This window comes from Cupressus sempervirens, chromosome 9, assembly GCF_028749045.1.
Source record: "Cupressus sempervirens isolate cs-2001-9-10 chromosome 9, ASM2874904v1, whole genome shotgun sequence".
Lineage (NCBI taxonomy): Eukaryota > Viridiplantae > Streptophyta > Pinopsida > Cupressales > Cupressaceae > Cupressus > Cupressus sempervirens.
The window spans coordinates 805,793,367-805,809,375 of NC_143126.1; the positions used below are offsets into that span (position 1 = coordinate 805,793,367).

Here is a 16,009-nt window from a genome sequence, read left to right on the forward strand (position 1 = left end):
CAAGCCCTTTTATTGCTCTTACAAGTCATTATGAGGGTCTTTATGAAGATTTTATCTCTTGAGCCTCCTTTGTTGACTCATCCTTGCCCTTTCCTCCATCCTCTCACCATGTGACATGTGTCACTCCTTGATTGGCTATAAGGAAGCACAATCCATGTGCTCTCCTCTCATGCAATCTGAGCCTTCCATAAGCTTTTTCCCATCCTTGCATCTTAGCCCTCAATCCCTCAAGCCTCTTGCCTATAAATTGGATCCTTCCCCTTTGCAAAATAACACAATCCATGAAGTAAAGTTATAATGCTATTTTGAGAGCCAAATCCATTCTACAGCCATCTATCCACACCAAAAATCCACAATCATCCATTGAAGCCTTTGGAAGCATATTGAGCATACATCCTATCCATTTAGATAAAGCTACTCAACAAGAGAGCTTCTTATTGAGAGAGTCCATTAATGGCTCATATTCTCAATTGAGAGCTCATCTTAGTCTATCTTGAAGTTTATGAATATTGTTTAGTTTGTAGAAGCTTTATTTCAATTTGGTTTCTATTAGCATACTAACATTGCTCATATACAGATATGATTGTGTATCCTTATGTACAATATTTGTAGGAGGTCTCTTTATCATTTGAGGAGACATTTGGTTCTTTGGAATATGTTCTACATTCATCCTTGCTAGATCCGACATTGTTCTTTTCAACAGCATTGGAAGGGGCGACAGTCAGATTGACATAGGGACAGTTGAACAGGTTTTAGAGACATCATTAATCATTGGGATTTTTTCTACACATTGTGGAATCATCTCATATGTACCTATGACATTGTTTCTTCCAAAAGGGAGGAACATTATTCAACAATCATGGATCAGCTTCTACATTGGAGCAGCTATCACTAATCAACATTCTCATTTGGTGGGGGGGGGACTACCTTGTCTCCTTTCTTCTTCTCTCTTTTGGGTGGGACCTTTTCCTCTATTGGGACTGTGTTCTTCTCATACTTCTCTATTGTATATACTTGATGTATGTTGTATATACTTGATTACTCCATCCATCCATGCATCTTAACTTTTCATCTCTCTTTTTGGGGGAGGGTTTTTCCCATGAGGTTTTCCCTCTTTCTCCACTTTATGAGAGATTGCAATATATTTTGTACATGGATACCTAACATGGCCTAGTAGCCAGGACCCATCTTGCATTTTCATCCTAACTTTTGTAAGCTCAAGTGCATTCCCCTAAGTTGCACTTAAAGGGGGGTGTTGGTGTAAATAAGTATTTATTTATTACACTTTACTTAATTTTACTTAGTTCAATGCATTATTTTATTATTTATTAGTTTGACACTTAGGAGTTTGCGTACTCTTATGAGTTGTCATGTTGACAACACAGGAGTAAGTAACTCTATTCAGCACATGGTGTCTACAACATTAGAGTTTGCATAATTAACTAAGTTGTCATGTTGACAACACAGTTATTAGCACTCTTATTTTAGCCCATGGTGTCTACAACATAATTTTACGTGCTACACCTTTGTAAGCTTATCCTCTCATCATCACACTTACTCCTGTGCTTAATGGAGGATAATCCGCACTTGGTGGACATGTGCTTGGTTGTAAGACTTATCAATGTGTTAACTCCTAGGCATTCTAGAATCATTTTAGAGGCCTTTATATGCAGGCACTCCTAGTGTTTTTGTACATGGCATTACATCAATTCATTTTGATATTGTTATTCTGATCATACTTTGTTGGTCTATTATGTGCTTGTGCTTGAGTTCCTTGATCTTAGGTGATTTTTCCCTAAGGAAAATTCTTATAGTCAATTGATAACTTGAAGGCAATGAAATGTCCAATGAAGCATATTTGAAGAGACGATGATATACTATCCACCACACTATTCGAGAGAAAAATCTTTGATCCATCTAAACCATGCAAATTTTTTGGTTCTTCGAGTTGGTTAGAAAAACTTGATTTTCCCACCAAGATCTGCTTTGAGCCATCACCACTTTTAGTTGACACCACCTTCGTCTAGTCCTTTGGAGCCTCGACTATCTTGGAGAAAGTGCCCAAAAAGGCCAAGTCATCTTTTAGAGAATTAACAACAAGCTCAGAGAGTCAACCCCACTCATAGAACAACTGGGCCCAAAAGCCTTAAAATCCACCTCCCCCGGGGCCCCTTGGTTACATTTCAACACCAAGAGTAGGCCTAGACATACAAAAGGACCTAGATTAAAAGATAGCCTACCCTCTCGAGCCATACAAGTCAAGTCAGAATTGAAAGTCAAAGTTGGGCAGGAAATTACAGAGCACATAAATGTTTACTTTCTTTGTAAAAAAATAAAAGACCACCTCATTAATTTTTTTATATAAGTTTCTCCAAAAGAGTATGCTTATTTTAATGTTAAACAAATTTCAACTTAAAAAGCCTTCTTGTGTTCAATACAACTTTGTACCTTATTAATTAAAAATGTTTGTGCAACAACACACTAAAACTAATTAGGATCTCTTCCTTGAGCTTCTTATGCTTCAATTTTTTTAATAATATGAGAATAATCTTTGATTTTTTTCCCCATCATTAAAGATTTCCTACTAATTCATGTATGAAAGATTTACTAAATTACAAAAATATGAGCCACAATTTAACTCTCTTTATAGATTTTAAATTTAACTTATATTCAAAATTATATATTTATTTCTTTAGTTTTTAACTATTTTTCCTATAAAATTTCTTCTCACTAGAAATAAATTACCAAATTAAATTATATTTTATAACATGAATATTTATATATCATTTTATAATTTTTTTTGATGGAGCGTTCAGCTTTGTTTACCTAGCCTCTTTAGTTAAGAATGAAGGACTGCAAGGTATCTATTCTACCAATATTCAATAATTGAATAATAAATAAATAAAACAAATACAACAACAACAACAATACCAATAATAATAATAATTCCATAAGTTATCCAATACAATATCCTTAAAACCACTTTTTCTTAACAAAAGTTACACAAATTAGAATCCTAAAATGGCATTCAAATCACACAGTCAAAATGGTAAAATCCTTTTAACTTCAGAGAACAAAGTCATTTTCAATGCAATGCTTGACCAACAACTTTGAGAATACAACAATCTTTTAGATAGTGACAGGGTTAATGGAGTAGGGGAACTGATTCATAGCAACCACTTGACTGTTATTATTCAGAAGGCTTTAGAGGCATGTAAAAGGTCAAATAATAAAAATAAGTCTACTAATACCTTTTCGACAAATCCTTGGTATGTTGAGGAGTGTAAGGCAACAAGGAGAAATATAAAATGGAAAGAGGCTAACAAAGAGACCAAGAAAGGGTATATCAAACTTATTCGAACCAAAAAAGTAGAATATATCATTGTAAGAAGGCAACAACTAATATCCTTGGGAAAGCATGACCCCAAACAGTTTTGGAAAGAATCATAAAAAGAGAGAAAGCATATAAAAAACAACATTACGGATAAGAAATGGCTCGAGTATGCAAAGATTCTTTACGAGCACCCACAAGAGGAGAACAATCCTCTTAAGGTGAATACTTTGAAGGAACTCTTCACGATTGATATTATCATAATGAGGATAAAGAAATTGGCAAGTGGCAAAGTGAGTTACATTGATGGTATGCAAGCTGAATTCATGAAATGGGGTGCAAAAATTATTGCGTCTCATACAAAGGATATTTTTAATCACGTTTCTTGTCAAGTTTTCCCATTAGATTAGACTACTAGTATGTTTATCCCACTTTTTAAGAGTGGTGATATCAATAACCCATTAAACTACCACACTTTTATGGTTAATCCACTTCTAAAAAAACTTTTTGGGAGCATGATTGAATGTAGAATCAACAAATGGGTAGAAGGTGAAGGTAAAAGAGCAAGAGGGTAGACAAGTTTCAGACCCAAACACTCCACCATTGATCATTACATCACCCTTTGACACATAATCGAGAAAGTGTGGGACAGTAAGGGGGAAGAAACTTATTGTTGTTTTGTTGACTTCAAGAAGCCTTTGACACGGTACTTAGAGACAAGCTATGGAATACAATGATATGACAAAGTTAGAGCCAAAATCAAAACTAGTGATGGTATGTCCGAATATTTTGGGAGTGACATTGGTGTTAATCAGGGATTCCCTTTATCCCCTACCTTGTTTGGGCTATACATCAATAAACTAGAATATTGGTTAGACAACATAGAGGGGAATGGTGTTCAGTTGGTAGGGTATGTGGTGAAGCTTCTTTTGTATGCGGATGATCTTATTTTGATAGCAAAACTGACTCAAGGATTAAGAGATCATTTAGGGGCCTTAGAAATTTTTTGCCAAGAAGTTGGGATGCAAGTGAATATCTCCAAAATCAAAGTCACGATTTTCTCTTTAAAGAGAAAAGAAGAGAATACTACATTCCTTTTCAAAGGCAACCCATTGGAAATTGTGAAAGAATACAAGTATCTTGGGATTGACTTTCATCATAAACTCAATTAGGAGACACGTAGAGTGAAAATGATTCAAGGGGGTTGGAAAGCTTAATTTCTACTTCAGAATAGATGCTAGACATAAAATTTATGGGATTGGAAAGCTAAGAAGACTCTCTTCAATTTGCTGGTCACACTGGTGGTTCTTTATGGTTGCACGGTGTGTGGGGTGGGGGCGGGGGGCAACATATCAAAGTGTGGATGGAGATAAATAGAGAGAATTCAAAAACACTTTTATCAAAAGTAATCTCAAAGTCAAATCCTTCATTCTTTATGAAATACTATTGTCAGAAGCTGACACTTTTTTGGTAGAGGCTTCAACGTTAATTTGGTTAATTAGCTACTTAAAAAGGATAGATAACATGCATGATAATCGATGGCAGAAAATTGTGAAAGAAGAAGCTCTTAACTATAGGAAGAAAACATGGATGAAGCAAAATATTGAATGGATGGATAAATGAAACATCAAGGTGCATGAGTGTTCGAATGGTAATGTGGGCATAATAAAGTTTGTTAGGGAACAGTTTCAAAGTGCCATGTGGAATAATAACATTGGTAGAAAAAAGGCTTATTACATTAAATAATTCAACCCAACAAGGGACCACGATGAGAAAGCATACCTTGGGGCTGCCATTAAAGGTAAGGCAAGGTTATTATTGGCTTAGTTGAGGATTGGATCCCATCACCTCAAATGCGAGGTAGGCAGATGGAAGATACCCAAGGAGGTTTGGGAGGAGAGGATATGCATGTTTTGTAAGATGGGAGCTATTGAAACATGATGGCATTTTTCTTCTGAGTGCATAGCTTACAACAACATCCAAATATACTATACTTTCATCCAAAAGGTGGTCAACATGCATAATTTGTAATGATAGACTTCTTGATTAAGATCCATATCAAAAGATTGGAAATGGAAAGAAATATAGAATCTGTTTAACACATTCTGTTGGTCCCATAGACTATTGTGGTCTCGTGGATGTCATTGAAATCACATCCATTCATTCACAACTAAGATGTCATAACATCATGTCATATAAGCCAACTGTATGAGCTTCAAATTCCTCCCACAGTACTTGTTTTTCCCTATATTCACTATGGTTTTGTTTGTCGTGCTATTTTTGGTTGTTAGTTCCTGCCTTGGCAGGATACTATTGCTTTCATTCAATTGATTTTTTCAATTCAATTGACCAATCAACTCATAAAATTTAAAAGGTTAAAAGAAACTTCAAATGTTTATATCTTTTTCAAAATTTTCATTATTTTATAAATCACATTTTTTATTCATTCTATAGGACCATCCTATTTTTGGTAGGAAGAAAATTTATTTTTCTTCAACAAAAATACAAATATTTTCTACCAACTCTATCATGCATTAATGAATGCATTAATTACAACTTTATCTTTTCCACATTTGTGACAAGTTGATTAATTTTTTAAAAAATAATCATTTTTATCTTCTGCCTCAAACCAATTTGGACAAAAATGAATGTCTAATCAATATTAATTATCACAATCTATTTTCTTACCAAGATTAAATATAGAGTTAAATATTCTATACTTCTTATTTTAAATATATTTATTAGTTTTAGATTGATGTTTATTTTTGCCAATTGTAAAATGTTATTTCTTTAAGTTTACACTATGTTTTACTAGCTACTATTTTACAATCTTGCTCTAATTTTTTTTAATACCATTTTACAAATTTTAAAACTAATACTACCCCTCAAATTTACTAGATATTTTAATAGTTTAAATTAAGTAATCAACAATTTATTTTTTAAAATTAAATATTTCAACTTTTAATTGAATTGGTAGAATGAGTAGTTCATGCATATAATATAATTGCTACTGTTATTTATATTTCTTAAAACAATATAATTATTCATATTTTTAAAATTCCCTTGAACTCTCTTATCATTCTACATTTACTTGTCCTTCCAATAACATATCACTGTCTCTTTTAACTCTCTCTCCATATCCTTCATTTCTATCTATAAATCTCTATTTTCCTTACCTCTCTTATTTTGTTTTTGTTTTATTTGCAATAAAAGATCCTCTTATCTATTCGAATGGAAAGACATTTTGCTAATAAATCCTAAGGCCTCAATTAGGGTCTGCTTGGTTCGGGGAATTTAAAAAACTAGGATTTCTACAAAACTTGGTTTAGCCAAATCAAGGTTTTGCAAATCTTCATCCCCATTTTTGGGATTTTACTTGAATTGTTTGTTTCACTTGGAAGATGTGTGTTGTGACACATTTTTATGCGTAAGCTTAGAGTTGAAGGCAAATTTCAAGAAGCAGTCCAATCTATTGTTTTTTGACTTCTTAAAAAACATAACCAGATTTTGATTTTCAATTCCTACTTGCTAGTAGGAAGTTGAAAAACCTCATTTTGAGGCAAAATTGGAAATCTGGTATGCTAATTCCATTTTGCCAATTTTGAAACAAATGCAAAAATTTTCAAATCCAAATTTTGAAAAAGCCAATTCCTGTCCGTTTGGTTGCAGGAATTGGGCGAAAATAGGAAAATTTAAATACCCACGTTTGCCAATTCAACGTTTGTTTGTAAAATACAAAATTGGAATTAGAATTTGTCTATCCTAATTTGACCCCAAAATGAGCATAGCGAAATTCTTAAAAAAAGATGGAATAAGAATAGCTTATTCTTATTTCAATTTTTAATAAACCCAATTTGATGGGTTGTCGGGTCCGTGACTTTGTCGTTTGATTATATTTTGTCACTCAAATGCATTTTTGGACTATTTTCTCCATTTATCATAAGATATAAACTAGATCAACATTATTTAACATTTAATATGTATTTTTTTAAAATGACAAAAAAAACTAATATCAAATTTGATATATTTTCTAAACTTTTATAAATTTATCTTTACAAATAAATTTTGTGTTTAGTCTTATTATTAAAACCATGTTGAAAGATCATTTACATATCATATTAATGATATTGATTTAATTTGTATTTTTTATTTTTTTTAATAGATTTAAAAATAAAATGATTTTAGTTTTGAATCTTATACTCATTAAATTAATTTGATTTAATTTAGAATTAAATTTATAATGTACAATATATTATTCTTTTGAATTTCGATGAATTTCAAAGGTTAAGGTATATAAAGTCAATTTAAAAAAAAAAATCTAGTTAAAATAATTTGGCTTTTAAATAAATCAATAAAAAACCATTTTTTATTAAAATAAATTTATTTTTTATAAATAAAAAAATCTTGTTTATTTTAAATATTTCCAAACAAAAACATTATAATTTAATTATTAAAATTTTAAAACAAAACTTATTCCAATTTTTATTTCAATTGTTGGAACTATTTCGATTCCTGGTTCTTGAGGTCAACCAAACATGGTCAAATATATATTCCAAGAATTATTTTAAGAATGCACAAATACCAGGGGAGAGCTTATGCTAGCATAGAGGAAAATTGCATTCGGCAGGGCCCTTTTGAGGATTTCCGGGTCAGTAATTGAGCATTTTGACCGAAATACACCTATAAAAGTAAGGCTCAAATGGGGTGGAGAAAAGAACTGAGTGACCAGAATGGAAGGAATATCGCGACTCATATCTCCTCCCGGAGTTCTCAGGGAGAACATTGCATCAGATGTTACGCAGGCACCCATTGAAAGCCCACCTCTGTAAAATTACCTATGAACATATAAAAATAATTTTAAAAAAAGATTTTTTTTTTTTCAATCTTTAGAACATTTTTAGGTCTGAAGTATTAGTCCAATTTATGGCACTGTTATGCAGTTAATAGGGTGGACTCCCCTGGTGGAGATGAAGCGGATCGCGCAGGCAGAGGGTGCTGTTGCGAGAATTGTTGGGAAACTTGAATTTTATCAACCCCTTTCTTCTGTCAAGGATCGAATTGCTCTCAGGTGTGTCTACAAGATGGGCAGGAGATATTGTCAACTTCTTTTTTGGTTTTGTTTTCACTTAATTAAAAATATGATTGGGTTAGGTTGCTAGTTGTCTTCAACATGTCAACTAGACAAGCTCTAATTATATTCTCAAGATTTGTTAGCATAGTTCACTGTCATCGTATCCCGTCTAATTACTCCCTGATAGGATCACTTCACTTCTACTAGAGTTATGGACTACCTTGTCACGGGGGGAAAAACTCTTAGCTGCCGCCTATAATTTACCTTGTGCAGTCACTATCATCGTATTCCGTATAATTACTACCTAGTAGGATTCCCTCACTTGTGCTAGAGTTATGGACCACTCTGTCACAGGGTAAAAAATATGCAGTACAGTGACACCCATTATTTACCTTGTGCACCTTGTGGGAGGTTGGAAAATGGACCACATAAAATAGAGCACCACATGAAGCACCTGTTACAATATACGATATATGCCCAGGATGGGCAGTCAAATTTCATGGATACTACATTCTATACAACGGACGCTAAAGTGAGAGAACACAAGATCGAAATCCGATCACATCATACAATACATCAGTATGTCAAATATCTTTTCCAAACTGAAATATTCTTTCCTACAATCCTTATTTTTCAATTTCAAAAAAATTGAAGAATCTCAATGGTCGAAGCAAGCTACAAAAAATTATATTTCACACCTAACACTAAACAAAATGTCATGTCAAGAAAAGTTGGCTTAACCATCTCCTGTGTTCTATAAGTCTAGTAGTTGTATCGAGCATTACAGGTTAATCTTTTGGTGCAACGACAACCCTAGCTTGTAACAAGTGGTATCAGAGCTTGGTTACAGGTTCGAATCTCCTCGGGTAACGGTGAGGGGGGAATTATTGGACTAACCACCAACGTTCCCTTCGAGATTCGTGACATGACTTAACTATCTCCTGTGTTCTATAAGTTTAGTGGTTGTATCGAGCATTAATAGGTCGATCTTTTGGTGCAACGACAACCCTAGCTTGTAACAATATTTTGTGCATAAGTGCCTTAAAATTTTTATAGAAGTTGATTTTCCATACTTACATTTGTCAAAATCCTAAGAGAAATCAAAATTTCTTTATAAAGTACACAAAATCTGGACTTAGCGTAAAATTCCCTGGTGACATTGATGAAAATCTGGACTTAGTATGAATTCCCACACTTAATTCAAACAAAATCCAAACATGGCATGCATTTCTCCACTTTAAGTGACATATTTTTGAAAAATTTCTTAAGTGTTGAGATTTTGTCCAAACATGGGTCGATTCTACTCACCTAAAAAGTTAAGACAAAAGGTGTGAACGAAGAGTCTAAATGTAAGATAGTTTTCCCCTTTCGGTTTACAGTAAATTTTGGTTCCCAATATAAGGATTATATTATGATAATAGATAAGCTTCTTGTTACATCCCAATTTTTGACCTAATTTAAAATATAGCCGTTGAGGTTCACATGAAGTTAGTTGATAGTTTAATTCGTTATAATCTTGTGAAATGGTAAGATGGTTAGTCGTTATAATTTCAAGAGAAGATAACAAGCTAGTTGATCATTTATTACGAATTTATGGAATTGAGAAGATGATTAACCGTTATGATTATTTATGATTAAATAATTTATTATGATAATATAATTTAATTACAGAGAATTTCCTTGCAGAAAACACATCGAAGGGGTGGAAGCATTGTCAGAAAAGAATTAGGCATAGGAGCATCACCATCACTGGGCAGATGGGTTGAGAACCTAGCGACTTCAAACAGGATACATCTATGGGACCCCCATGAGGTATTTAAATAAATAATTTGAGAAACATAAATAATTGAGTTAAAATATAAAACGTACCTTAGAGGATTTAATTTGATCATTCACCTTATTATTATAATAGATATATTTATATACGTGCATATAAATATAAAAATGATATGGCACCATTACATTATAATAACTTAATATAATGATGTCACCCTGTTAATATATTTACATGTACATGTATAAATATAAGATTATAATAATATTCAAAATATAATAACATTTGAGTTATAATATTCAAATCATAATCTTCCAACTCTATTCTTTTCTTTTTAATATTCTTTGCTTTTAATCGATTAAAACACTTGGCATGATAAAGTGGCAATAATCAAACTTTAATCTTTCCAATTTCTCTTCCAACCTTTTTATTTTCTTTTTCTTCTCTTTTTCCAATCGATTTAATGCTTGGAATTCGAATGGGCAAATAATCTTTTTGTAACCGGTAGGAGCCAAGGAGTCATATTTCGCTCTCCATTTAAGGAAGCCGTGAGAGGAGTTGGATTTATTATTATTTCCATTCGTTTTACACATTTCCGAATTCCTTCTGCTGTTTTATTTCCAAATTTTTTTAGCACCTGACTTCATCTCAGTATTCAGTATTTTTTACTGTTGCCAATACCCTGCATTTATCAATGAGTAACTTTGATCAATCAGAATGATGTCTTCCCTTTGTCGTGCAGGTAATTCAGCTAAGAATATGAGATTCTATGTTTTGTAGGTGACATCTCAAGCAACTAGAGGAAACCAATTAGATTTCAAGATCTTCAAAGCATTACTGAAATTCTTATCAGCTATCGTTTCGATATGTTTATTTTCAAAGGCAGCTGGCTAGGCACTTCCGGTAGCAGCACCCGTGGCACCTGCCATAAGTCAGCCAGCAGCAGTTGTTACCGTAGCACAGTCAACAGAAGCTCAGGAACTTCCAGTAGAGAACGTACCAGACGGAGGAATGTAGGAATATACGGACCCAGTGCAGCCCGAACAACCAGAGGTCATGGATAGAGCCAGTGTTTTTTTGAGACAGCAGTTCCGACTCGTTCCTGACTGGCGTGGCCCATCCATTCAGTCCTCCAGCTATTCCGGAGTAGCACTTGAACCAGAGCCTCAGTCTCAGGAGGAGGGAATGCCACATGCCGTGATTGCGCCGACAGCAGAGGAGGTGGCACTGGATGTGGGCATGGCTCCCGCTGATGAGGAGGACAATAGTGATGCAAAATGGTCATTGGAGGACTTCGCCAAGGAGGATTACGGGTCGGATGAGGACAGGTGCAGGGACTACCTCAGGACTATGAAGTCTACATTGAAGAAGGGGCATGATGTGGCGATTCAGGCTCTCACTTGGCGAAGGGAGTGGCATTTGATCCGAGCGTATATTCGTGAGATTTGTCCTAAGCGATTTCAAACTTGTTTTGTGGATAGAGGTTGGCCGGCAGTTGAGACACCAGAGATGTTGGCAGATTGGGCCACTGAGCCAGAGTTGGGACCGAGCGACACTCCGATGATGAAGTTGGCACATGAGATCGTGGGACTGTACAAAGAGGTCTACGATGCGCGGCAGCGTGCGGAGGCGGATAGGGCAGCAGACAGTTTTGCAGCTCAGAGATCTCTAGCGGTTGAAAAAGAGGCAAGAGAAAAGTTAGCCACTGATAAGCAGGCAGCATGGGCAGTAGAGCGGGCAACACTATTGAAGGATATGGCAGTAGTGGTACAGGAGAAGGACGCGGCTATCCGGGATAAAGATGTGGCAGAGCATGAGTTGCAGTTGGCCAAGAGACAGGCTATGGATGCTGCGCTTCTCCTGAAGGAGGCCGTAGAGGTTAATTCACAGATTCAGACAGATCTGTGCATCCGTACTGACCAGGTGTATGAGTTACGTCGTCAACAACACTCTTCTGAGACACCTTCTTCTCTCTAGTATTTCTTTTATTGTTTGTGGGTTGTCTCCTAATTTTGCTAGTCGTCAGGAGACGACTTTTCTTCTTGGGGGGGATGATGTCGTCAGTAGAAATTGTGTATCAGCTGACAGGACCCTTCGGAAAAGTTTTCATATCAGCCGACGGGTACCTTCGGGAAAGTTCTTGTTATGTAGCCGACGGGTCCCTTCGGAAAGGGTTTTTGTTATGTAGCGGACATAATGTATCTAGCCGACGGATACCTTCGGGAAGGTTCCTCGGAAAGTATTTATAACCCCTTCGGGAAGCATTGTAAGGAGGATACCAGAACCGAATGTACTGATTGATATATGCGAATAATAATAAGAGTTCTGCTATTCGTGCTCGGGTTCATTATCTGTGTGCGTTTCTTAATTAATCTATGCAGTAAAACATAATCCCTATGATTTATAGTGAGCTTTCTTCTTACTTTCATTGTATCCAGTTGAATAGTATCTCCTATGGGAGAGTTTTCCCAAATGAAATAAAACCTGAAAATGAAAAGGTATAATAACATTGAATTTCATAGCAACAATTTTCAACATTTATCATGATGATATCTTGTTTGAATTTACAGATTGACCTTCTTTAAATTTAACCTTGTTCATGGCAAGTGAAAGCCAAGTAAACATGGTATGGATCCATAAAATTATTATGCCATTGGATATTAGAATCAACTCTAGAATCTTTAAAAAACATAATCATGTAATCACAGATTGTGAAATGGTGAAGAGGTGTAAACAAAACAGAATGATCATAATCTTTTAGGCACCTAGGATTCACCGGCAAAGAAGCCATGAAATGGTGAAGAGGTGAAGTGAATCTATAAGAACACAGAAGAGAAATCAGATATGATTAAATTAATTAATTAAACAATTAATTCTGCAATCTTTAAGAATATCTTTTCCAAATCAAAAATCGTGATAAGTTAGAACGTATATGTTATTCATGAATTTGTTGGGAATCAATAGAAAGAGCCGGTTGTTCTAAGAATTTCGAACACCTGGGACTCACCTAGTTGTGTAGCCAAGGAAATGGGTGACGAGGTGAGAGAAAGGAATTTGCAATAACATGAAACAGTATCGGTTATGACATAACAATGTTTATCATTTTTATTTGAATTATTTAATAGTTCATGTATGATTCTGTTAATTGTATCCTCCTGCTTTCAAGTCGAATTGAGTGTTTAAATACCAAGATGCTCAGTAGATGATAGATGTTCCAAGTCCAATTCCGGGTAGGGAGTACCTTTCTTGTTAGAGATTGTGTGGCAGAATAAGTTAAGGTCCGAGGTTGGGTGGTTAAGCCCTTGACAATGTTTCACACCTCCCTAAGTTGTCAGACGTGTATCAAACAGAGATACGCTATGTATTCAATTGTTTGTTGGAAACAAGTATTTTTACTTTTATGATGTATATGCAAGACTAAGGTAAGAGTAATTGAGTTATTTTACATTTAGTTGCGAGAGATGGGTTTATCTGGTGGATTGTTATCTTTCATTTATATGAATAATAACTATGAGCATATCTTCTAATCATATGTTATTGCCATAGTGAAGCAATCACAATGATAGAAATGATACAGTGGTATCTGAAGCCCTAGTTGATCCAATGATAATTGAAGCCCTAATTGATACAGCGGTTTGTGATGCCCTAATTGATACAGTGGTATCCGATGCCCTAAATGATCCAATGGTAATCGATGTCCTAGTTGATACAATGGTGTTAAATGGTAATCGCCATTTGATTATGATATAGTGGTTTTGGATGGTAGTTGTTATTTGATATTATTATAGTGGTATTTGTGGACTAACCTGGGTGGTTGCAGAAGCATACCTACAATGATTTCTTGGTTCAAATTCAATGGTATGTGGATTTTAAATTCTATAGTGAATTCATTTATGGTGTTTTAAGTGCTTAGATAAGAAATTTTGTTTAACTAATTTTTAACCATCAATCTCTTTTATATGAACGAAACTGATTTAACTGTCTTCCTATGAAAATGAAGTGATAACTGTATTTCTGTGAGTATGTTAGTTGTTAATTAAGACCGGGAAAGTGGTTGTTACACTTCTATTATTTGTTAATGGTTATCTATTTATAATCGATTATAAATATTAAAATGTTTCTAATATTTTGTTAGCTGTAGTTTTTTGTTAGCTTTCTTTAGCATTCTTTTAGCTAGAATAGAATATTTCTATTCTTTACGATCGTTTCCTAAGGAAACATCGCTTTATTCTTTTGTATAAATAAGACCTCTCGGTCTTTGTTAATAACAAGTAAGTATATTACCAATTACTTCATAATATGGTATTAGAGTCACTTCTTCAAATTTTTTCAAAATCATAATTTCTTTTATGAAATTATCATACCCTAATTTTTGAAATTATTTTTTTGAAATATTTGCTTCGAACTAGGGTTTGTTTAAGAATATTGATGATCAATATTCATGTTTTTTTTTCCAGCCGTTTTTGAAAAAATGTGACTGATTTTTGGACATTTTTGTCCATTTTTTCTGCACATCTAGGGCTGGGAGTGACGCCAAGGGTTAAAAAAAATCCTTAGTAACACATTTGTGTTAGAATATATAGTCCACTGATATAATTGAGAGGAGGGGCTGAATTAGTTGGCCAACTAATATCACAATTATCAACCTTAAATAAGCTTAACCATATGAGTAATATAAACTAAAACCACAACAAGATACTCATACACACTAACACTAGATATGTTAACTAGGGAAACCCTTGATTAGAGGGAAAACCTTGGTGGGGATGGTACCCACAAGATTATGTACTAATATAAATATTCCTTGTTAGAGGATGAACCTTGTTAAGAGTCTATGAATACATCTAGGACATACGAGTCCCTATTAGGAGACTTTGAATCCCTGTTAGGAGATTCCAACCTTGTTAGGAGTTGTGCCAATCCTATTAGGAGTTGTGGAATAGAACTAGATCCACTGCCCAAACAACTTCAAGGGCAAGACTAATGAACCCAATGTTCAAATGATCTTTGTATTATTCCTTACAGAATAATAGAATTGTATTGTACTGTTCCTTCCTCTTTCTCTGTCTTGTCAACTAGACCTCTGCTCCTTATGATCTTGTAACCAGATCACAAATCTCACATTCAATAATCCCTTGGATCGCTTACTCGCATTCAGTAAGCACTCTAATCCTTTTCACACTTAGCACTTTAACAATGATAACAATACTTGAATACCCACTTTACAATTAAGGAAAACATCTTTCATTTATACCATATCTTCATAATAATTCCTTGAGTCGGCCTTGAGGCTTTCCTAATTAATTATGATAAGCTAATCAATTAATTACAATTACAATAGCACTGTCGGCTCACAGTCTATACAAAACTTCACACGTGTGATACTAGGGCTTGCGCACTCGCTGACATCATTAGCTGGCTGTTCTTTATCATTGCCTGACTGTGCATCTCTTCATTGCATCTCAGATGTAAGATAGCCAAAAAAATCAGGAATTTCTTTCCCAATACTCAGTCTCTAAGCTACTCTTTGTAAATTAGGTACATCTTCCGTACATCTTCGATTTAGACATTGCACACTTAACTATGTCATAAGGACATTGTGACAAACATGTCTGTAACTGCACATCACTAGACAATCAAACCATTGTCCGTACCATCAAGATCTCTGTCTACTACTCAGCCAGTCTTTAGAGAAATCGTGCTATGTTGACATCAATGACAAACACAATCATGAATGCAACATGTCAATACTCTTGAATGCTCAGGATACTCCCCCAAAGTACTATCATCAACATTCATGCTAATAATCTCCCCCTTTGGCATTGATGACAAC

At 34.5% G+C, this 16,009-nt stretch overlaps 1 protein-coding gene across 2 annotated transcripts in view; it reads left to right on the top strand.

Annotated features, from left to right (window-relative positions):
* Positions 1–8,044: 8,044 nt before the first annotated feature.
* The window catches only part of LOC149541151 (cysteine synthase-like), a 120,085-nt gene continuing 112,120 nt past the window's right edge, over positions 8,045–16,009 (top strand). For both annotated transcript variants that reach the window (XM_089802142.1, XM_089802143.1), the window contains exons 1-2: positions 8,045–8,133; positions 8,272–8,399. In XM_089802142.1, coding sequence (XP_089658268.1) covers positions 8,062–8,133; positions 8,272–8,399 — 200 coding nt within the window. In that variant the 5' untranslated portion in view covers positions 8,045–8,061. The remainder of the gene's footprint in view (positions 8,134–8,271; positions 8,400–16,009) is intronic.